This window comes from Phyllobates terribilis, unplaced genomic scaffold (assembly GCF_046119375.1).
Source record: "Phyllobates terribilis strain yellow unplaced genomic scaffold, ASM4611937v1 Scaffold_11__3_contigs__length_659146591, whole genome shotgun sequence".
In the NCBI taxonomy this organism is placed as follows: domain Eukaryota; kingdom Metazoa; phylum Chordata; class Amphibia; order Anura; family Dendrobatidae; genus Phyllobates; species Phyllobates terribilis.
In genome coordinates this window covers 551,552,922-551,578,413 of record NW_027362771.1, presented here as the reverse complement: position 1 = coordinate 551,578,413, position 25,492 = coordinate 551,552,922, and the positions used below count along the sequence as shown (strand labels likewise).

Here is a 25,492-nt window from a genome sequence, read left to right as displayed (position 1 = left end):
GGCGCTGCGAGTTTGGAGTGGCGCCAATGGAAGGTAAAGACATTGGCAGATAAGTATAAGACCAGGGTGAGGGACCTTAGATTAGAAGCACCACTTCAGCAATGAAACAAAAAAAATGCTGGAGGGGTGCTTTCATTGTTTTTATGGAGTATTGATTTTTTAGTTTTCAATAAAATATATTTCATATTATATACAGGTGGGCACATCGATATTAAATTGCTATCTCCTCCTCCTTTTGATGTCACTTAATGCATCTGCCTGCAACAAGTTACCGAGAGCATGAACCAGAGGAAACCTACAAAATGATCAGCTCTGCTCCGGGACTGAGTAGTCATTTTATTATTTTTGCGGCACTGTTTCTCCTTTGGGAGTTTATACTAGTGCCCCTTTTTAGTGTGTGGGGGAATCTTAATGTGAAACCTTACTGTGAAGGGGGCTTAATAATATGAAGGGGGCACACAGAGGGCATTACTATTGTGCATGGGAATGACACCGGGCCTTACTATTTTGAACTAAGGGGGCGTTACTGTGTGGGAGCCAATTAGGGGACATCAATAAAGTAAGGGGACATTAAGAAAGCATCATTGTAAAAGAGACACTAAGGAGTATTACTGAGAAGAGCACTAAGAGGGCATCAGTATTTCGGAGGGGCACTGTAAGAGGGCATGACTGTATGGAGTGAGGAGGTATCAATACTGTTAGGAGTGATACTAAGAGGGCAAAATGACTGTGAGAGAACACTGAGGGGGCATTAATGCTGTGAGAGGACACTGAGGGGGCATCACTACTCAGAGGATACCGAGGAGCATTACTATTCTAGAAGATACTGTGGGGCACTGCTACTGCGATAATGTGGATAATGAAAGGGAATTACTACTGTCAGAGGACACTGAGGGGGCAACACTACTGTAAGAAGGCACTGAGGGGACATTACTACTGTGAGATGACACTGAAAGTGCATTATTGTTGTAACAGGACACAGAGGGAGCATTACAGCTGTGAGAGGACACTGATGGGAAATTACTACTGTCAGAGGACACTGAGAGGGCATTACTGCAGAGAGAGAACACGAGTGGGAATTACTGATGTATGAGGAGATTAAGTAGACATTACTGTTGTGTAGAGTGACGCTAAGGGTGCATCACTGCTGTGAGAGAACACTGAGGTATCATTGCTGATGTGAGAGGACACAAAGTGCATTACTATTGTGAGGGAACACTAAGGGGGCATTGCTGCTGTGTGAGGACACTGAGGGGGCTTGGCTGCTTTGTGAGGACACTGAGGGGGCATTGCTGCTGTGTGAGGACACTGAGGGGGCATTGCTGCTGTGTGAGGACACTGAGGGGGCATTGCTGCTGTGTGAGGACACTGAGGGGGCATTGCTGCTGTGTGAGGACACTGAGGGGGCATTGCTGCTGTGTGAGGACAATGAGGGGGCTTTGCTGCTTTGTGAGGACACTGAGGGGGCATTGCTGCTGTGTGAGGACACTGAGGGGGCATTGCTGCTGTGTGAGGACACTGAGGGGGCATTGCTGCTGTGTGAGGACACTGAGGGGGCATTGCTGCTGTGTGAGGACACTGAGGGGACATGGCTGCTGTATGAGGACACTGAGGTATCATTGCTGCTGTGTGAGGACACTGAAGGGGCATTGCTGCTGTGTGAGGACACTGAGGAGGCATTGCTGCTGTGTGAGGACACTGAGGGGGCATTGCTGCTGTGTGAGGACACTGAGGAGGCATTGCTGCTTTGTGAGGACACTCAGGGGGCATTGCTGCTGTGTGAGGACACTAAGGGGGCATTGCTCCTGTGTGAAGACACTGAGGGGACATTGCTGCTGTGTGAGGACACTGAGGGGGCATTGCTGCTGTGTGAGGACACTGAGGGGGCATTGCTGCTGTGTGAGGACACTGAGGGGGCATTGCTGCTGTGTGAGGACACTGAGGGGACATTGCTGCTGTGTGAGGACACCGAGACGGCATTGCTGCTGTGTGAGGACACCGAGACGGCATTGCTGCTGTGCGAGGACACTAAGGGAGCATTGCTGCTGTGTGAGGACACTGAGGGGGTATTGCTGCTGTGCGAAGACACTGAGGGGGCATCACTGCTGTGTGAGGACACTGAGGGGGCATCACTGCTGTGTGAGGACACTGAGGGGGCATCACTGCTGTGTGAGGACACTGAGGGGGCATTGCTGCTGTGTGAGGACACTGAGGGGGTATTGCTGCTGTGTGAGAACACTGAGGGGGCATTGCTGCTGTGTGAGGACACTGAGGGGGCATCACTGCTGTGAGAGGACACTGAGGGGGCATCGCTGCTGTGAGGGGACACTGAGGGGGCATCGCTGCTGTGAGGGGACACTGAGGGGGCATCGCTGCTGTGAGGGGACACTGATGGGGCATTGCTGCTGTGAGGGGACATTACTACTATCACTGTGTACCAACAAACATACTCTGTGTACCACTATGCATCTGCTTTGTTTTTTTGTGTGTGCATATATTTGTGTTTCTTCATACATCTTGTTATACCATGCCAGAGGAAGAGACCTAAGCTGTCTTGAAAGCTTGCCTTGTAACATCATTTATTTTATTTTTGTTAACCATTAAAGGGTATCATAACTACAAGAATATCTTGTTTTCCCCACTGAGAGAAATCATCTTACCACCAAAAGAAGGAATATTACTGTATAAGGACACAATACGGACTGGGCAGGATTGGGAGTGTATGGACAGGTATTAGTCAGGATATGACTCTTGACTTAATGTAAAAAAATGATGTTGCATATGCCACAAATGTTGTCCCTCTTTTTTATTGAAAGATGGAAGAAGTAGCTTAAGGTCTCCTATTAGGGCAAGAGCTTGCATCATGAACCAGAGAATAAGCCATAGATGCCCCTTAGTTTAGGATTTTTTTATATGTAAAAAAATTATATATTTTTTCCTGTGTATGGTTTATAAAAACTCAAAATTGTTCACCATTTTCTCTTCTCTGGCTGGCGGACTTCTAAGGAAGAAACATAGAGGAGCGTAGACAATGTTCAGTACTCCAGTGATCACCATTAACCAGGGGAAGCCAATGGCCTTTGCAACTGCTCCACCGATTGAAGGTCCTGAAATGATAGATTACATAATATATTATTTTATAGGCCTGCTTCCAATATATTAATATAAAGGCCGAGGAACAGTGATAGGACATTCATAAGTTACTGTACAGTGTCATACATAGATGTCTGAAACATCACATGCGTAAAATAGTACATAAAAAATATATCTTACCCAGTGCAAATCCCATGCATAGAGCGATGTCCGAGATGGCGTATATCCCACCATACACAGATGTATGACGTAGATCTACTAGTTGTCCCATGATGGGCATTATTGATGCATCAACCATTCCGAGGGCGATGCCAATGCCAGCATTAGGGCCAATAAGACCATAAATGTTGACAGCAAGTGGAACCTAAATAGAAAAGTAGCCTTTAACATTTTTTATTGCTTGGTGTCCATTCACTATTTCAGATTTCGGGGTCCCCAGTCTGACATACTAGGACACCGAAGGAAGCATACATTTGTAGTCCTGGGATCAACTCTGGCTACCTGCCTGATAAAACCAATGGCCCAACTGACATGAATACAGATTGGCTGGGCAGATTCCTATCTAATACGAGGATATGCCAGAATATTATGATCGGTTTAGGCTCATCCTCTTGGTCCCCTAATAAAAGGGGACCAGATGTCCATTCGGCCTAGTTATCAAGTGGCCGGAAGCAGGGAAAAGCTGTAGTTCAGTGGGAGTCCTAAGCATTGGAGTAAGTCCCAGCAGTCAGATACCCACTGATCTGTATGGAATGGAATATTCTTATTTTAGTAAGAAAATACCTTTAAAGCGTAAGTGTCAAACTCCGGCCCATGGGCCAAATCTGGCCCGCAGGGTAGTTCTATTTGGCTCGCGATGGCAAAACCTCCACCTCTATTGGGCCATTATTCTGTATGGAGGAGTATGTGGGGCCCATTATTCTGTAAGGAGGACTATGTGGGGCCATTATGCTGTATGGAGGACTATGTGGCGCCCATTATTCTGTATGGAGGACTATGTGGGACCCATTATTCTGTATGGAGGACTATGTGGGGCCCATTATACTGCATGGAGGACTATGTGGGCCCATTATTCTGTATGGAGGACTATGTGGGGCCCATTATTCTGTATTGAGGACTATGTGGGGCCCATTATACTGTATGGAGGACTATGTGGGCACCATTATTCTGTATGGAGGACCATGTGGCGCCCATTATTCTGTACGGAGGACTATGTGGGCCCATTCTGTATGGAGGAATATGTGGAGCCCATTATTCTGTATGGAGGACTATGTGGGGCCATTATACTGTATGGAGGACTATATGGAGCCCATTATTCTGTATGGAGGACTATGGGGGTCCATTACTAATATGTAAGAGTATGTGGGCCCATTATTCTGTATGGAGGACTATGTGGGGCCCATTATTCTATATTGAGGACTATGTGGGCCCATTATTCTATATGGATGACTATGTGGGGACCATTATTCTGTATGGAGGACTATGTGGGGGCCCATAATACTGTATGGAGGACCATGTGGGGCCCATTATTCTGTATGGAAGAGTATGTGGGCCCATTATTCTGTATGGAGGACTATGTGGGGCCCATTATACTGTATGGAGGACTATGTGGGGACCATTATTCTGTATGGAGGACTAAGTGGGGGCCCATAATATTGTATGGAGGACCATGTGGGGCCCATTATACTGTATGGAGGAGTATGTGGGGACCATTATTCTGTATGGAGGACTATGGTTAACCCCATTATTCTGTATGGAGGACTATGGGGGACCCATTATTCTGTAAGGAGGACTATGTGGGGCCATTATACTGTATGGAGGACTATGTGGGGCCATTATACTGTATGGAGGACTATGTGGCGCCCAATATTCTGTACGGAGGACTATGTGGGCCCATTCTGTATGGAGGACTATGTGGGCCCATTCTGTATGGAGGAATATGTGGAGCCCATTATTCTGAGTGGAGGACTATGTGGGGCCATTATACTGTATGGAGGACTACATGGAGCCAATTATTCTGTATGGAGGACTATGGGGGTCCATTACTAATATGGAAGAGTATGTGGGCCCATTATTCTGTATGGAGGACTATGTGGGGCCCATTATTCTGAATGGAGGACTATGGGAGCCCATTATTCTGAATGGAGGACTATGTGGGGCCCATTATTCTATATGGAGGACTATGTGGGGCCCATTATTCTGAATGAAGGACTATGGAGCCCATTATTCTCTATGGAAGAGTATGTGGGCCCATTATTCTGTATGGAGGACTATGTGGGGCCCATTATACTGTATGGTGGACTATGTGGGGACCATTATTCTGTACGGAGGACTAAGTGGGGGCCCATAATACTGTATGGAGGACCATGTGGGGCCCATTATTCTGTATGGAGGACTATGTGGGGCCCATTATTTTGAATGGAGGACTATGGGGCCCATTATTCTGTATGGAAGAGTATGTGGGCCCATTATTCTGTATGGAGGACTATGTGGGGACCATTATTCTGTATGGAGGACTAAGTGGGGGCCCATAATACTGTATGGAGGACCATGTGGGGCCCATTATTCTGTATGGAGGACTATGTGGGGCCCATTATTTTGAATGGAGGACTATGGGGCCCATTATTCTGTATGGAAGAGTATGTGGGCCGATTATTCTGTATGGTGGACTATGTGGGGACCATTATTCTGTATGGAGGACTATGTGGGGCCCATTATTCTGAATGGAGGACTATGGGGGCCCATTATTCTGAATGGAGCACTATGTTGGGCCCATTATTCTATATGGAGGACTATGTGGGGCCTATTATTCTGAATGGAGGACTATGGGGCCCATTATTCTGTATGGAAGAGTATGTGGGCCCATTATTCTGTATGGAGGACTATGTGGGGCCCATTATACTGTATGGAGGACTGTGTGGGGACCAATATTCTGTATGGAGGACTAAGTGGGGGCCCATAATATTGTATGGAGGACCATGTGGGGCCCATTATACTGTATGGAGGAGTATGTGGGGACCATTATTCTGTATGGAGGACTATGGTTAACCCCATTATTCTGTATGGAGGACTATGGGGGACCCATTATTCTGTAAGGAGGACTATGTGGGGCCATTATACTGTATGGAGTACTATGTGGGGCCATTATACTGTATGGAGGACTATGTGGCGCCCATTATTCTGTACGGAGGACTATGTGGGCCCATTCTGTATGGAGGACTATGTGGGCCCATTCTGTATGGAGGAATATGTGGAGCCCATTATTCTGAATGGAGGACTATGTGGGGCCATTATACTGTATGGAGGACTATATGGAGCCAATTATTCTGTATGGAGGACTATAAGGGTCCATTACTAATATGGAAGAGTATGTGGGCCCATTATTCTGTATGGAGTACTATGTGGGGCCCATTATTCTGAATGGAGGATTATGGGGGCCCATTATTCTGAATGGAGGACTATGTGGGGCCCATTATTCTATATGGAGGACAATGTGGGGCCCATTATTCTGAATGAAGGACTATGGGGCCCATTATTCTGTATGGAAGAGTATGTGGGCCCATTATTCTGTATGGAGTACTATGTGGGGCCCATTATTCTGAATGGAGGATTATGGGGGCCCATTATTCTGAATGGAGGACTATGTGGGGCCCATTATTCTATATGGAGGACAATGTGGGGCCCATTATTCTGAATGAAGGACTATGGGGCCCATTATTCTGTATGGAAGAGTATGTGGGCCCATTATTCTGTATGGAGGAATATGTGGGGCCCATTATACTGTATGGTGGACTATGTGGGGACCATTATTCTGTACGGAGGACTAAGTGGGGGCCCATAATACTGTATGGAGGACCATGTGGGGCCCATTATTCTGTATGGAGGACTATGTGGGGCCCATTATTTTGAATGGAGGACTATGGGGCCCATTATTCTGTATGGAAGAGTATGTGGGCCCATTATTCTGTATGGAGGACTATGTGGGGACCATTATTCTGTATGGAGGACTAAGCGGGGGCACATAATACTGTATGGAGGACCATGTGGGGCCCATTATTCTGTATGGAGGACTATGGGGGTCCAATACTAATATGGAAGAGTATGTGGGCCCATTATTCTGTATGGAGGACTATGTGGGGCACATTATTCTGAATGGAGGACTATGGGGGCCCATTATTCTGAATGGAGGACTATGTGGAGCCCATTATTCTATATGGAGGACTATGTGGGGCCCATTATTCTGAATGGAGGACTATGGGGCCCATTATTCTGTATGGAAGAGTATGTGGGCCCATTATTCTGTATGGAGGACTATGTGGGGCCCATTATACTGTATAGTGGACTATGTGGGGATCATTATTCTGTATGGAGGACTAAGTGGGGGCCCATAATATTGTATGGAGGACCATGTGGGGCCCATTATTCTGTATGGAGGACTATGTGGGGCCCATTATTCTGAATGGAGGACTATGGGGCCCATTATTCTGTATGGAAGAGTATGTGGGCCCATTATTCTGTATGGAGGACTATGTGGGGCCCATTATACTGTATGGAGGACTATGTGGGAACCATTATTCTGTATGGAGGACTAAGTGGGGGCCCATAATACTGTATGGAGGACCATGTGGGGCCCATTATTCTGTATGGAGGACTATGGGGGTCCATTACTAATATGGAAGAGTATGTGGGCCCATTATTCTGTATGGAGGACTATGTGGGGCCCATTATTCTGAATGGAGGACTGTGGGGGCCCATTATTCTGAATGGAGGACTATGTGGGGCCCATTATTCTATATGGAGGACTATGTGGGGCCCATTATTCTGAATGGAGGACTATGGGGCCCATTATTCTGTATGGAAGAGTATGTGGGCCCATTATTCTGTATGGAGGACTATGTGGGGCCCATTATACTGTATAGTGGACTATGTGGGGACCATTATTCTGTATGGAGGACTAAGTGGGGGCCCATAATACTGTATGGAGGACCATGTGGGGCCCATTATTCTGTATGGAGGACTATGTGGGGCCCATTATTCTGAATGGAGGACTATGGGGCCCATTATTCTGTATGGAAGAGTATGTGGGCCCATTATTCTGTATGGAGGACTATGTGGGGCCCATTTTACTGTATGGAGGACTATGTGGGGACCATTATTCTGTATGGAGGACTAAGTGGGGGCCCATAATACTGTATGGAGGACCATGTGGGGCCCATTATTCTGTATGGAGGACTATGGGGGTCCATTACTAATATGGAAGAGTATGTGGGCCCATTATTCTGTATGGAGGACTATGTGGGGCCCATTATTCTGAATGGAGGACTATGGGGGCCCATTATTCTGAATGGAGGACTATGTGGGGCCCATTATTCTATATGGAGGACTATGTGAGGCCCATTATTCTGAATGGAGGACTATGGGGCCCATTATTCTGTATGGAAGAGTATGTGGGCCCATTATTCTGTATGGAGGACTATGTGGGGCCCATTATACTGTATGGAGGACTATGTGGAGACCATTATTCTGTATGGAGGACTAAGTGGGGGCTCATAATACTGTATGGAGGACCATGTGGGGCCCATTATTCTGTATGGAGGACTATGGTTAACCCCATTATTCTGTATGGAGGACTATGGGGGACCCATTATTCTGTAAGGAGGACTATGTGGGGCCATTATACTGTGTGGAAGACTATGTGGGGCCATTATACTGTATGGAGGACTATGTGGCGCCCATTATTCTGTACGGAGGACTATGTGGGCCCATTCTGTATGGAGGAATATGTGGAGCCCATTATTCTGTATGGAGGACTATTTGGGGCAATTATACTGTATGGAGGACTATATGGAGCCCATTATTCTGTATGGAGGACTATGGGGGTCCATTACTAATATGGAAGAGTATGTGGGCCCATTATTCTGAATGGAGGACTATGTGGGCCCATTATTCTGAATGGAGGACTATGAGGACTATTAGGGCCCATTATTCTGAATGGAGGACTATGTGGGGCCCATTATTCTATATGGAGGGCTATGTGGGGCCCATTATTCTGAATGGAGGACTATGGGGCCCATTATTCTGTATGGAAGAGTATGTGGGCCCATTATTCTGTATGGAGGACTGTGGGGCCCATTATACTGTATGGTGGACTATGTGGGGACCATTATTCTGTATGGAGGACTATGTGGGGCCCATTATTCTGAATAGAGGACTATGGGGGCCCATTATTCTGAATGGAGGACTATGTTGGGGCCATTATTCTATATGGAGGACTATGTGGGGCCCATTATTATGAATGGAGGACTATGGGGCCCATTATTCTGTATGGAAGAGTATGTGGGCCCATTATTCTGTATGGAGGACTATGTGGGGCCCATTATACTGTATGGTGGACTATGTGGGGACCATTATTCTGTATGGAGGACTAAGTGGGGGCCCATAATACTGTATGGAGGACCATGTGGGGCCCATTATTCTGTATGGAGGACTATGTGGGGCCCATTATTCTGAATGGAGGACTATGGGGCCCATTATTCTGTATGGAAGAGTATGTGGACCCATTATTCTATATGGAGGACTATGTGGGGCCCATAATACTGTATGGAGGACAATGTGGGGCACATTATTCGGTATGGAGGACTATGGGGGACCTATTATTCTGTAAGGAGGACTATGTGGGGCCATTATACTGTATGGAGGACTATGTGGGGCCATTATACTGTATGGAGGACTATGTGGGCCCATTCTGTATGGAGGACTATGTGGGCCCATTCAGTATGGAGGAATATGTGAGCCCATTCAGTATGGAGGACTATGTGGGGCCCATTATTCTGTATGGAGGACTATGTGGGGCCCATTCTGTATGGAGGAATATGCGGGCCCATTATTCTGTATGGAGGACTATATGGAGCCCATTATTCTGTATGGAGGACTATGGGGGTCCATTACTAATATGGAAGAGTACGTGGGCCCATTATTCTGTATGGAGGACTATGTGGGGCCCATTATTCTGAATGGAGGACTATGGGGGCCCATTATTCTGAATGGAGGACTATGTGGGGCCCATTATTCTGTATGGAGGGCTATGTGGAGCCCATTATTCTGAATGGAGGACTATGGGGGCCCATTATTCTGGATGGAAGAGTATGTGGGCCCATTATTCTGTATTGAGGACTATATGGGGCCCATTATTCTGTATGGAGGACTATGTGGGGCCCATTATTCTGAAAGGAGGATTATATGGGGCCCATTATTCTGTATGGGGGACTATGTGGGGCCCATTATTCAGAATGGAGGACTATGGGGGCCCATTATTCTGAATGGAGGACTATGTGGGGCCCATTATTCTATATGGAGGACTATGTGGGGCTCATTATTCTGAATGGAGAACTATGGGGCCCATTATTCTGTATGGAAGAGTATGTGGGCCCATTATTCTGTATGGAGGACTATGTGGGGCCCATTATACTGTATGGAGGAGTATGTGGGGACCATTATTCTGTATGGAGGACTAAAGTTGACCCCATTATTCTGTATGGAGGACTATGGGGGACCCATTATTCTGTAAGGAGGACTATGTGGGGCCATTATACTGTATGGAGGACTATGTGGCGCCCATTATTCTGTACGGAGGACTATATAGGCCCATTCTGTATGGAGGAATATGTGGGCCCATTCTGTATGGAGGACTATGTGGGCCCATTCTGTATTGAGGAATATGTCTGCCCATTATTGTGTATGGAGGACTATGTGGGGCCCATTGTACTGTATGGAGGACTATGTGGGGCCCATTATTCTGAATGGAGGACTATGGGGCCCATTATTCAGTATGGAGGACTATCTGGGGCCCATTATTCTGAATGGAGGACTATGTGGGGCCATTATACTTTATGGAGGACTATGTGGGGCCCATTATTCTGTATGGAGGACTATGTGGGGCCATTATACTGTACGGAGGACTATGTGGCGCCCATTATTCTGTACGGAGGACTGTGTGGGCCCATTTTGAATGGAGGACTATGTGGGCCCATTCTGTATAGAGGACTATGTGGGCCCATTCTGTATGGAGGAATATGTGGGCCCATTATTGTGTATGGAGGACTATGTGGGGCCCATTATACTGTATGGAGGACTATATGGGGCCCATTATTCTGAATGGAGGACTATGGGGCCCATTATTCTGTATGTAGGACTATGTGGGGCCAATTATTCTGAATGGGGGACTATGGGGGCCCATTATTCTGAATGGAGGACTATGTGGGGCCCATTATTCTGTATGGAGGACTATGTGGGGCCCATTATTCTGAATGGAGGACTATGAGGGCCCATTATTCTGTATGGAAGAGTATGTGGACCCATTATTCTGTATGGAGGACTATATGGGGCCTATTATTCTGTACGGAGAACTATGTGGGCCCATTCTGTATGGAGGAATATGTGGGCCCATTCTGTATGGAGGACTATGTGGGGCCCATTATTCTGTATGGAGGACTATGTGGGGCCATTATACTGTATGGAGGACTATGTGGGGCTCATTATTCTGTATAGAGGACTATGTGGGGCCATTATACTGTATGGAGGACTATGGGGGACCCCATTATTCTGTATGGAGGACTATGGGGGACCCATTATTCTGTAAGGAGGACTATGTGGGGCCATTATACTGTATGGAGGACAATATGGGGCCATTATACTGTATGGAGGACTATGTGGCGCCCATTATTCTGTACGGAGGACTATGTGGGCCCATTCTGTATGGAGGAATATGTAGGCCCTTTCTGTATGGAGGACTATGTGGGGCCCATTATTCTGTATGGAGGACTATGTGGGGCCATTATACTGTATGGAGGACTATGTGAGGCCCATTATTCTGTATGGAGGACTATGTGGGGCCATTATACTGTATGGAGGACTATGTGGCGCCCATTATTCTGTACGGAGGACTGTGTGGGCCCATTTTGTATGGAAGACTATGTGGGCCCATTCTGTATGGAGGACTATGTGCAGCCCTTTATACTGTATACTGGTTGGTCCGCGACTTTGTATAAGTTTTTAATTTTGACATCCCTGCTTTAAAGGGTACCTGGCAGAAGTTTTATGCTGCCCATAGTTTGGGCAGGCTCCTGTTCTGGTTACAAAAAAAACTATTCACCCATAGACCCTATTCAGTTTATCCACACTTTGCTTGGCTTGTATGACAGGTTATTCCCTATTTGCATACATTGCTTGTCAGTCAAACCAAGATCTGTTATTCAAACCAAAACCTGTCAATCAAGGGTCCTAATTAGTGTTGAGCATTCCGATACTGAAATATCGGGTATCGACTGCCCTCTGCAGTGTCTCTGAAGGATGACAAGCAGGATGGCAGCGCTCAGCTGTGATCCAGCCTGTCATCAGAATGCCATCCCAGCGTGAGAGAATTCTCCTGCTCAAGTGCTGACATTACATTATCTCCCTTACATTACAATTAAATGGAATAGCAGGAATTAATATTTTTTAAGACGTTAATGCCACAGCCATGGTGGTTGTGGCATTACAGTGGTTGCCCAAATCGATGGGAACAGTGCTCACAGTGAAACATGAAAAGCCGGCAATTCATCAGCGGCATATACCGGTACCCGACAATTTAGAACAGAAAGAATAGAGCTTCACACATAGATTAGATAGATAGAAACATGTCAGTCACATATATAAGAAGTACAGTGACAGTGTTGCTTACTGTACTTGTCATTTAGTGTAAAGGATTTATTTAAAAAAATAATAGTGTTTTCATGCACCGTCTCTATAAAAAAGCCTGCCGGCAATTCAGCAGCGGTACCCGACAATTTAGAATAGAAGGAATAGAGAATCACACATAGATTAGATAGATAGAAACATGTCAGTCACATATATATGAAGTACAGTAACAGTGTTGGTTACTGTACTTGTCATTTAGTGTTAAAATAAAGGATTTATTAAAAAAAAATTGTCGTGGGGTTCCCCGTAATTTTAGTCTCTAGCGGAGGTTAAGCAGACGGCTGGGGCAGATGTTTGAAGCCTGAGAAGGGGGTAATACCCACGGAGCTTCCCAGGCTACTAATATCAGCCCCCAGCTGAATACCTAGCCTTTACTAGCTATTAAAATGGGGGACCCCCCCAAAAAAAACATCTGCCCCAGCCGTCTGCTTAACCTCCGCTAGAGACTAAAATTACGGGGAACCCCACGCCAATTTTTTTTTTAATAAATCCTTTATTTTAACACTAAATGACAAGTACAGTAATCAACACTGTCACTGTACTTCTTATATATGTGACTGACATGTTTCTATCTATCTAATCTATGTGTGATGCTCTATTCTTTCTATTCTAAATTGTCGGGTACCGCTGCTGAATTGCCGGCCGGCTTTTTTAAAGAGACGGTGCATGAAAACACTATTATTGTTTTAAATAAATCCTTTACACTAAATGACAAGTACAGTAAGCAACACTGTCCCTGTACTTCATATATATGTGACTGACATGTTTCTATCTATCTAATCTATGTGTGATGCTCTATTCTTTCTGTTGTAAATTGTCGGGTACCGGTGTATGCCGCTGCTGAATTGCCGGCTTTTCATGTTTCACTGTGAGCACTGTTCCCATCGATTTGGGCAATCACCTCCCCCAATACATTCTACATTATTGTTAGTTGTTTTCCTTCATGTAGAATTAACCTACAAGGAAAGAAAGGGTTTATTTTCATTCCGATATTTGTGTCCCATTGACTTGCACTGGTTTCCGGTATCGGAATCGGCGATATCCGATACTTTTTAAGTATCGGCCCGATCCAATCCGATCCGATATTTCCTGATATCGGAAGGTATCGCTCAACACTAGTCCTAATGCATGTAGGACCTCATGTAAAGTTGAAAATGTACCCATCCATTTAGCCCTGGGCCTTATGGAAAACAGGTGTGCAGATGAGCCAGAGGGATAGAAGGAAGATGGAGCACTCAGTGCAATGAGATGCTTGACAGAGACACCGGCCGATTCAAATGCAGCTTCTATCAAATTTATTTCAGTGCTGGATTCACAGTCACACTGCTCAGAAGTGCTGTGTAATGTCCTCCATGCTGATGCTTCTACTTCAGAACATGTGCTACATAGAAACAGGAGAACAGGAATCTCTCTAGTCTCTGTATTATGCACGGGAAACATCATAGCAGCTAATCTCCACCCACTAGCTGAGAGACAACTGTAAATTAGAGAGAGAGCCTAAAGAGGGTAAAACCCATAAGCAGTGCAAGGTACAAGTCATATAATGGCCAGAAATAGTGTTATTCCTCATGTACTAGGACATGATTGATTATTCTGAAAAGTTACCTGAAACAACAGGTATGCATTAATCATATATAGAGCAACTTATACTCACACAGAGTAGACTGATACCCACGACTATCATTCCCAGGAAAGTGCACAACCACCTGAAAAAAAGAAAAGACTGAGTAATTCTTTAGTTCTAGTCCAGTATTTTATGACGTACTAAACATGTAAAAGTTGAATAAAGAAAGACCCACCTGCCCATCTTGTGTGCCAAAATACCAAACAGGTTGGTGCATAAGAGGTATGAGATGCTGGCAGGTAGGAATGCCAAACCTGTTAAAGTGAATTGTGCAGTTTATACAGTGGGGTCAATGTCAATGCGTTATTAAAAATGATTAATAACACGACAAAAGGAACCGAGAGCAGTTCATCACCTAAAAAAGGGGAAATCTGGGTACTAATATTATTTAGACACCATATGTAGTAGGGTGAAGAAAACTAGGAGAGTCACTTGTAGAGAAGGATCTGGGTGTACCTGTAGATCTCAGGCTAAATAACAGCATGCAATGTCCATCAGTGGCTTCTCATGCCAGCAGGATATTGTCATGTACTAGATGAGGTATGGACTCGTGAGACAGAGACGTAATATTACCAATTTACAAAAGGTTAATGCAACCTTATCTGGAATATGCAGTTCAGTTCTGGACACTAGTTCATAGAAAGGATGACCTGGAGTTAGTAAAATTACAAAGAAGAGCCATAAAACAGATAAGGGGCATGGAGGGTCTAAGTGATGAGGAAAGACTAAAAGAATTACCGTACATTCATTTAGTCTCGAGAAGAGATGTCAAAGAGGGAACATGACTAACTAGTACAAGTACATAAATGCCCCATGCAAAAAGTATGGTCAAAAGCTGTGTCATGTAAAACCCCCTCAAAAGATAAGAAGACATTTCATCCGCCTGGAGAAAAAAAGGTTCAATCTCCAGAGGAGACAAGGCTTCTTTACCATGAGAACTATGCTTTTTCAAAGGTACTAAGTACGAAACGATGTAGTTTTGGCAGGCACTAATCTAATGAATATGGCTAGCTTAACTGCCATTTCCAGTGCGCAAATCTTAGTAGAAGTAGTGTCTCCTAAAGTCTCACAGACACAAGCATAGATCCTGTGAGGCCTCTATTTCCTTACAGGCTTCGTGGGGCTCCATATCAAAATAGTTTGTTAAATCTAAGGCTAGATTTAAAGGAAATATGTCAACAGTTTTTTGCATCCCCCATCTGTGAGCAGCATGATGTAAGGGCTGTAGTGAAGCCAGCTAGACTAGGGTTAAATCCTAGCACTGCAGGTCTTGATTAGATGCACCTGGATAGCTTTGACTAAGAACTAGGGCCTGTGTTCACCTGGGAGCTCTCAGTCTGCTGGGGATGTTGAGCAGAGTGGAGTGTGTTGAAGCTGATGAGTGACCAGCCAAAATTTGACCTGTAGCTGGGAGAGAAACAAGCCAGAGTCTCTCTCTGAATGGAGACTGCACAGGTCAGCTAGGAAATCTGAGCAGTCTGTGTGTTGGAGCTGCAGAGTAATGTGTGGAAGCTGCAGCCTGTTCAGTATGAGCTGTGCATGACGTTGAACACTTCTGGTTGGTGCTGGAAACTACAAGAGCTCAGGCTGAAGGTGATACCAAGACTAGGGCTGAGCAGACCCATGGATGTTTGGGTCTATCGGGTTTCGGCCGAACTTTGCATAAAAGTCGGTTCGGGTACCAGAACGGTTCCCGAACTTGATCCCGAACCCCATTCAAGTGAATGGGGGTCCTGAACATCCCACGGTTCCCACACTGTCCTCTGTGCGACAGCGTGGAAAACACTGGCTCTGACCGATGGTAACCTTACTAAAGTCACAGTCGGTCACAGCAACTGGGTATCATGGGCCACTGTGGGTTCCCACGCTGTCACACAGAGCACAGCATGTAAGCCAGTGGCTGTGACCGGCAGTGAAAAGGTTACCACCTGTCAGGGGTCAGTTGATGACTACTACTATCATCAGTGTCGCCTGTTCTCGCTGATAGCAGAGAGTATTCACCAGCCAGCGCCTGTGCATAGTAAGAAATATGTCAGTGAGATATATAAATAGTGCAGTGCGTGTGTAGCTTACTGTACATATATTTAGCTAGTAAATAAAGAAATAAAAGAAAAAATGGCATGTGGTCCCCCTTATTTTAAATACCCAGCTGAGGGAAAGGCTTTACTGCATATCTTTACTGGTTATTAAAAAGGGGGGACCCCCCAAAAAAATGACATGGGCTCCCCCTATTTTTAATAACCAGTCAAGGGTAAGCAGACAGCTGTGGGCTAATATTAATAGTGTGGGAAGGGGCCATGGATATTTTCCCCCTTCCAGACTAATAACACCAGCCCTCAGCCACCCCATGCATTAGATGCGCCAATTCTGGCATTTAGCCTCGACACTTGCCCGGGTGCGTTGGTAAGCGGGGAAATGGTTTTGGGTTGATGTCAACTGTGTAATGTCCGTTGACATCAAGCGCAGGGGTTAGTAACGGAGAGGTGTCTATAAGACCCCCATTAATAACCCCATAGTCAAAAGTAATAAACACACACACAGAGAAGCACTCCCCGGCCCTCTTTTACACATTTATTACCTTTAAAAAATAAATAATCCAAGGGGGTCCGTCGTTAATCCATCCGACATCCCACGATGATACCTGACTCTGGTACATCCGGATGCAGTGCTGAGCAGTGACATCAGTAATGTGACCACTCAGCACGGCTGCCGGAGCACACTGATATTAGCGATAGTAGTGAATCCGGCTGCTGCGACGAGCGCGGACGTCAGTAAGCTTATCGCAGTTCATAGCCAATAAACTGCGGTAACCTTACTGACATCACCGCTTGCAGAGTGAGAAATTTCTCACACTGCAAGTGGTGACGTCAGTAACGTTACCGCAGTTCATTGGCTATGAACTGCGATAACCTTACTGACATCAGTAGTGGAGCCTTTCAACAAGTTTTGTTCTGGCTGCTGAACCAGAACAGTAACACGGACTTCCATGGGAAGTCCTTGATCGAGGTCCGTGCACGGACAGTAGATGTCTTTACTATTCAGATTCGCCCATCACTAACCAAGTTACTAAATCAGTCATGGTGGCAGGTCATAATCTCCTGCTGATAAAATTGTGATTTTATCAAAACTGCAGAAAGCAGCGCAATAAGTGACACATCGCTGGAATCAGGGTCTTTGTCTCTACGCTATGCTGCTCACAAATTAGGTGGAAAAAACTGGTGACATATTCCCTTTAAGGCATTGTCTACATGTGAAACTGACACAGCACGTACGCTGCCTGATTACGAGGTCTGATAAGAGTAAGGGATACTGTGGTCTGTGCAATGACCTTCTCAGTCCTAATAGATGTTATTTTGGGCTTTTAGATATGATGAGTTTTTGTTATCATGATTAGACCAGTCAGTCATGAAATGGTTAAATATTCCAGGCTCCCAGCTAACAGGGCGTACAATGATATAATTATAGGCACAACCTTAGGACAATTTGGTTTAAGTGGATAATGCTTCTGTAATGAGATTTCGGGGGCTGGAGGTTGATTAAGTGGTTTGATTTCCAGGAGATGTTTAATGTGATGCTGAGCAGTCGCCGCTCTATATACAGCAGTCATTAAGTTGCATGCGCCTCTTAATGAATTTGGAGCCTTGTACCCCAAAAAGATTGCTGAGTCTTTCTAGCTGAGTTTTTGGAGTGAAGATTTTGGGCAGGATTTTAGAGAGTTTCCGATCAGTTTAAAAATTCCTAAATAAACTCCACTAAGGAAACCGCCTGGAAACTCTATCAGCAAAGGTTCTACAGAATGAGCGGGTTCTTGATTATTCTATGGAGTGCACATTTTCACTGAGTTATTGGATCAGAAACTACCAATGTGCATAGGACCCTAGAGCAGTTTAAAGAAGTAACATGTTAATTCTTTCGGCGGCTTCATTTTGGATGTTGTTCGTTCTGTATAATAGAAGATATAGGCAAAGATGCCGGTGCCGCCATGAAAACGAGTGCAAAAATTACGACTTTTTTCCTTAAGAAGCTTTCTGAAGTGCTGTCAGATTAAACATGTCATGTGCACATAGCCACCAAATGGAAACTCTTAAAGTTTCAAAGTTCCGTTTAGTTTCTGCTCTAAAAACTCCTCATAGCCTGAGGCCATATGCACAAGACTTTCACAAGCTGACATTTTTAATCCAACATTCACAAAGCCGCTTCAGGAAAAGGCCAGCGTCTTTTTTTCTGAAGAGGGTGCACAAGCGGTTTAGCAGTAATTTTTGCAGAGGCTCAGCTGTCATTGTATTTTTCCTATATCTTCTATTATAGAGAGCAGGCAGTTTCCTAGATTTGCAGTGGAATCTTCCTGGAAAAGACATTGTGTGCACATAACCTCAGGGTATCTGAAGTTGGGTTTTTATCTATCAAAAACACTTTAAAGACAGTTGTAAGAATTCCATATGTACAGTATATAGAAATAACAGATTAAAGGGAATCTATCAGTTGGATCAATCCTTCTAAGCCGTCTATATGGACATGTAGGTCATAGGAATCTGAATAAAATGATACCCTGATATCTGCGATCCGATGTATTATTCCAGAGTAATTCTCAGTTTTCCTAATATGTAAATGATCTGTTAAGATCTATGGGCTGGACATAAATCTCTCCATGACTTCGCCTTCCAAATGTGGATTTCTCAGGAATAAGACATCGGATCGCATACATCAAGGCATCATTTTATTCAGCTCCCTATGACCTGCATGACCATATAGATGGCTTAGGAGGGTTCATCCAACTGACAGATTCCCTTTAAGTAATGCATAGTTTAGTTCCACAGGGAATCATGACTTTCACAAGGACGTGTGCTATACATCCAAACAATTAATCAAATCTGTTCAGAAGGGCTACCACTGTCTTGAATTTGACCAAATGGATATGTCTGTAGAACAAAAAAAGTCAACAATTGACTACAATGTGTCTAACAGGTTTACCTGAAAGGTGAATTCTTTAAGAAGGTTTTCCTTCGGATTCCCAAATGGAAGGTGTCTTGGTGCTTCTCAAACACCTTGAAACTACTGACAGGTTTTTGAAGACTCATTGATTTTATTTTGCCCATTTTTAATGCACGGTGTGCGAGAAGAGCGGCAGATTGATGTCTTTTTAGGGTGAATGAATTTGACACAACTTCTGAATGGCTTGCTCCTCTTTGTGTCACGCCAAAAATTATACTCCAGTCTGGAACTGAAGTTGCATTTCTACTGTACAAAATGCCGCCACTTTTCATGAATTGGACAGACAGGCATGGTAACACCCTCTCCCACCCCGGCTCCTCTCTAGCTCCACTCATTTAGGCAAACCTGATTCAAATTGATGTCAAAGCATGAAAAGTTGCAAACTTTTTTGTTCAACTCCGCGTTGTACAAAAATGTGACTTTTCAAAGCTTTTACGCCACTTTTCTGGCATAAAAGCTTTGATGAATGAACCCCTGTGGGTGTACATACCCTCAATAGAGCTCCCTAAGTAGCATTTCTCCATCTGGAGGACTTCATATATTATATAGAAAGCCAATTGATTTCAGAGGCTTCCATGTAATACTTGATTTCGCCTGTGGAGGTGCTGTAAGGAAACTGAATAGTTGCTGCAAGGTTCATACACAGATTGTAGTCTGATAATGTGCACGTTCCTGGAAACCAGTTTGGCATAGCACGTACCTAATTCCCAATTGGGCGAGCACATAGTTTCCATCATCCATATGGGCAGGGTGGGCTCCATCACTCCAATAGCCATATTAGCAATACAAAGAGCCCCTAGATAGAAAACAGTAAAATGCAATATATAAGCACAGGGTTTCCCATCACTATGCACATCCCAATTTTAACCGGAATACCTGCAGCCACCATGATGTAAGGGTCAGTGAGGAGTGTGGAGTACGATGTTGCTGGAATACTCTATGGAGCAACAACACCATAAATTCAACTTAGATCTAGTCATTCTGCTTTCTTTTATCATTTTTTTTTCTTAAAATTAAAAATTTACTCACCCCTGGAGTAAACTTGGTGGGCCGGAGAATACAGAGCTGAAGAACTGTGGACCAAGGAAGAGTATTCTGATGACATATCATGACTCTGAATCCTTATACTATTATCAGAAATTAATAATTGCTCATAGGTTTATTATTTAGATTTTTTTTTTCAATTTCTACTTTGTTTGTTCATTTTAATTAGTACCTAGTAAAGGTTATGTTTCAACCACTCCCTGAAGAAGCGTTAGCGAAACGCGCGTCAGAGTGTGAGGTGGAGCCTTGTCTTGCACACACCCAATAAAATATGTATTTGATTTATATATATTGTAGTATTTTGGTCCAGGCTGTTTCCTTCATTTTATTATGGTTAGACCCTTAATATTTAATGAGTGAATTGTTTAATTAGTTCATTTCTTTGGAAATTTCTCAGATGAATTTTCAGTGAAGTGGGACCATGCGTCTCAGATGACTAGACAGAGGCCGGTCCCTGAGCTTCTCACCTCCCCAATCCCCTAGATTGATAAATGTGTGTGTATAGGGTAAGACCGGTCAGTCAAAGAAATTGGGGCAGTGTGACCAGCAGCCAGAGACCAGCCCCTGAGTAGTCATCTAAGATGTGTAGTTTCCCGTCCGGTTTTCAAAGTATGTCTCATCTGAAATGTCCACCCACAAACTGCATATGTAAATCCATCAATATCTTTTAGTGGATATGCAATTCAGGCTTTCAGTGCTCTGGGTGTGCCAGAGCACTTCTCTAGTCTCTGCCTACCGAGGTTGTTTCCCTCGCCCAGCACCAGGCTTTTTAGCTTTATTGCCACATATGCACAGCTACCTCTCCAATGACAAAGCTGTACACAACAAGGCCCCTGTTTTCGAGCTTGGGAGACCCAGACCATCTATATATATCGTATATCTACATGATGCACATGTATGACTTGGGGCTGCCCATTAAAATTCTTCAATGGTGTATAATGGAAAAGCTAATGTAATATATTTTAGTACCAGTAAATTACCTCCATCTAGCAGAGCCAGACCGGCCAGCACCAAGAATGGAGACGCTTTCCCAACAAATTCATACATGACTGACCCAAAGGGGGCGCCAGCTGCAGAGAAAGGGAAATTTGAGAGAGAAAGGCTTTACAAGCCAATATCCACAGGTCATTATCAAACAATAGGCTGATGATAATACTTACTGAGCACGCCCATTGCCAGGCCGCCCAGTGCAATGCCCATGGCCTGTCCTCTTTCATAGTCATCAGTGTATATGTTTGCCACCATGCCCAAACCTGCAGATATATGTACGTTAGTCAATATAGGCAGAAAGCTCCCCGTGTTTGTGTGGGTTTCTTCAGGGTTCTCAGGTATCCCACACTCCAAAGACATACAGTGGGTACGGAAAGTATTCAGACCCCTTTACATTTTTCACTCTTTGTTTCATTGCAGCCATTTGGTAAATTCTAAAAAGTTCATTTTTTTTCCTCATTAATGTACACTCTGCACCCCATCTTGACTGAAAAAAAACAGAAATGTAGAAAATTTTGCAAATTTATTAAAAAAGAAAAACTGAAATATCACATGGTCATAAGTATTCAGACCCTTTGCTCAGACACTCATATTTAAGTCACATGCTGTCCATTTCCTTGTGATCCTCCTTGAGATGGTTCTACTCCTTCATTGGAGTCCAGCTGTGTTTAATTAAACTGATAGGACTTGATTTGGAAAGGCGCACACCTGTCTCTATACAGATAGGGAATATAGGCTGTGAGCCCCAATGGAGACCGCGCCGATAATGTCTGTAAAGTGCTGTGGAATAATGGCGCTATATAAGTAAGCATAACAGATAAATAATACTGCACAGAAGGTATCCAGAGACGATAATATTTAAAGTTTTCCAGAACTGAAACTTTATTAATGTACATATACGTTGGCCATCAATGTTTGACCTGTATGGTTTTGACTTCCCAGGACTCCTATGGGGTCACCAGAATGAACGGGCAACTGTCAACACAGCGGCTTTTCATGTGTGAGCAGCTCAGCCCAATTTAGGAGTAATCTCTATAATATTAGTGTCATGGAGAGACCATTGAGCTGAAGTGTAAGCGGTGTCATGTGTCAGATATGGCGGCTGTTATTGGCATATGTCCTAATAGGGTCTGTGTAAGTCGTTATTTGAACAAAAGGTTCAACCCTCTAAGTTTTTTCTGGTTAGTATAAGGCAGGGCCGGGACAAGAGGTAGGCAAGGTAGGCACGTGCCTAGGGCACCACCTCCTGCTTACCCGAGGGGGGTGAACTTTAAAAAAAAATCACTGAATGTCTGTGGTCGCCTGGACCTTCCTCCGGCAGCAGACATTCAGCACAGTGACAGCCAGGAAGCAGGCACGGAGATGAGCGATGTCAGTCACTGACACTGCTCACCCGTCTCCGCCTGCTCCCCGGCCTTCATGTCTGTCAGACGCGAATACATGAGCGCCACCCGGGAGAGGAGCAGAGGAGCTGTAATCTCCCCAGCTCCATCAGAATTCTCAGCAATACGCCGGCTCCTTCTGGCCTGCACATTGTTGGAGAAAGTGCACGCAGGGGAGGTTGGATGGCGCGATCGAGTGACGTCATCGCGTTTTCAGCGTCTACTGCTGCACTCACAGAAGAGGAGACGGTGGACGGGAGCCGGGATTATGTGGGTATAAACTACTGTGCTGGGGGGGGCAGTAATAAAATGAGAGGAGGGGCTGTGCTGATGGGGGAGAATAAAATGAGGGGCTGTGCAGAGGGGGGAATAAAATGAGGGGCTGTGCAGGGGGGGAAATAAAATTAGGGAATGTGCAGATGAGAGTAAATAAAATGAGGGGCAGATGGGGAAAATAAAATGAGGGGTTGTGCAGAGGGGGGGGATAAAATTAGGGGATGTGCAGAGGAGGGGAATAAAATTAGGGGCTGTGCAGATAGGAGAATGAATGAAGGGGTTGTGCAGATAGGGGAAATAAAATGAGGGGCTGTGCATAGGGGGAAATAAAATGAGGGGCTGTGAAGATTGGGGAAATAAACTGAAGGGCTGTGCAGAGGGGGGAATAATCTGAGGGGCTATGCAGATGGAATAACATGAGGGGCTATGCATAGGGGAGAATAAACTGAAGCGCTGTACAGATGAGGGTAATAAAATGAGGGGCTGTGAAGATTGGGGGAATGAACTGATGGCTCTGCAGAGGGGGGAATAAACTGAGGGGCTATGCAGATGGATTAACATGAGGGGCTATGCATAGGGGAGAATAAACTGAAGCGCTGTACAGATGAGGGTAATAAAATGAGGGGCTGCGCAGAAGGGCATAAAATGAGGGGCTGTGCAGGGGGTATGAAATGAGAGGCAGTGTGGGGGGCCATGAAATGAAGGGCTGTGTGTTTGGGCCATGAAGTGAGGGGCTGTACGGTGTCACAGCAAAGTATATGAGGAGCTGTGGTGACCATACTGTATATGAGGCTGTGGGGGTCATTATACTGGGGGCTGTGGTGGCCCTACTGGATAGGGGGCTGTAGTGAGTATCATACTGTTTGGTGTGCTGTTTGTGGGCCATAATACTGTATGGGGTGCTGTGGGGGCGATCATAGTATACATGGGGGCTGTATTTGAAATCATACTACTATTGGGGGCTGTGGTGGTGACCATACTGTATATTGGTGGCTTGTTGTAGATATCATACCGTATGGGTTGCTGTGGTGACCATCAGAGTTTGTAGGTGGACAGTGAGGAGTGGTTACAGTTTGAAGAGGGCAGCGTGGTGGGCAGTATGAGGGCATAGTGTGAAGAGGGGGCACAATATGGAGAGGGGTTAGCATGACGCGGGGACAGTGCGTAGATATAGAAAGTGTAATGGAAAATTAGAGAGGGGACAGCCATGGTATTGGCTGTGGTTCACAAGTGCGGATGGTGTGGTGGTTATAGCTGATAATGGCAGAAAGTGTGGAGGCAATATACCATAGGAGGCTTAATTAGATCATAATATGAACAGATATTTTTATGCCGCGGGCATTTTAATAGCACTCTTATTTTTAAGGGCACTGTGTGGGGATATGCTGCAAAAGACCAGAGAAAAGGGAGGTTTGCAGAGATCAGCTGTGGATGTGAAAAGTCATCATGTCATCTAGACAAGATGGAGAAGGTGGTTCTGGTGATATATTCATGTACTGATGGTGGTTCTGGTGACGTATTTACTTACTGATGATGTTTCTGGCGCCATATTCATGTACTATTGATGGCTCTGGTGCTCTAATTATGATGATTGATGATGATTTTAGCTTCGTATTCATGTACTGACGATGGTTCTGGTGATGAATATATCACCAGAATCATTATCACTACATGAATACAGCAACAGAACAACCATCGCTACATGAATATGTCACCAGGACTTTTTCATCTGACCCCTTCCCAGCTACAGAGAGAGCACGTGACCGAAAGTGAGAGCGCGCATGGGGTGTGAGCACGTGGGCTGTGGTGTGGCTGTGGTGAGCGGCGTGCGGCGAGGTCCGACTCGGCTCGCGGCCCTCCGGCGAGGGAGCCAGGCGGAGGTGACCGAGTGGACCGGGTGGACCGGTAGGAGGCGACCGGAGGGACGAGCGCAAGAGAGCCCTGTGTTAGCGTGCAGCGCCGGCCGGCGGAGGGCGCCAGGTGGTGGTGACCAGGAGGTGACCAGGAGGACCGGTAAGAGGCGACCGGAGGGGCGACCGCGCTGTGATAGCGTGCAGCGTCCCTAGAGGAGGTGAGTGAGGGGCAGGAGGCCGCGATAAGCGGCCCTACTGAACCCGAGTGTGTACTGTATTGTATTTGTATTGTAACTGTATTATATTTAAGTGCTCCCCCCCCGGCCTTATTTAAATTAATCCCCTGTCCATACTTGATCGATCTCCCCCCTATCCATATTTAATACAACTCCCCCGGCCATCTTTAGTGATCCCCCAGTCCATATTTAATTGGACACCCCCCGTCCATATTTAAATTGATCCCCTGATCACCCCCCGTCCATATTTAACTGATCCCCCTGACC

The 25,492-nt window shown here is 45.2% G+C and overlaps 1 protein-coding gene across 2 annotated transcripts in view; it reads right to left on the bottom strand.

The window, feature by feature from the left end:
- The window catches only part of LOC141165325 (chromaffin granule amine transporter-like), an 83,919-nt gene that overhangs the window by 6,140 nt on the left and 52,287 nt on the right, over positions 1 to 25,492 (bottom strand). For both annotated transcript variants that reach the window (XM_073650927.1, XM_073650926.1), the window contains 9 exons: positions 21,649 to 21,741; positions 21,469 to 21,558; positions 20,474 to 20,517; positions 20,321 to 20,381; positions 20,145 to 20,240; positions 14,628 to 14,706; positions 14,483 to 14,534; positions 3,274 to 3,457; positions 2,974 to 3,107 (listed from right to left, as the gene is read on the bottom strand). In XM_073650927.1, coding sequence (XP_073507028.1) covers positions 2,974 to 3,107; positions 3,274 to 3,457; positions 14,483 to 14,534; positions 14,628 to 14,706; positions 20,145 to 20,240; positions 20,321 to 20,381; positions 20,474 to 20,517; positions 21,469 to 21,558; positions 21,649 to 21,741 — 833 coding nt within the window. The remainder of the gene's footprint in view (positions 1 to 2,973; positions 3,108 to 3,273; positions 3,458 to 14,482; positions 14,535 to 14,627; positions 14,707 to 20,144; positions 20,241 to 20,320; positions 20,382 to 20,473; positions 20,518 to 21,468; positions 21,559 to 21,648; positions 21,742 to 25,492) is intronic.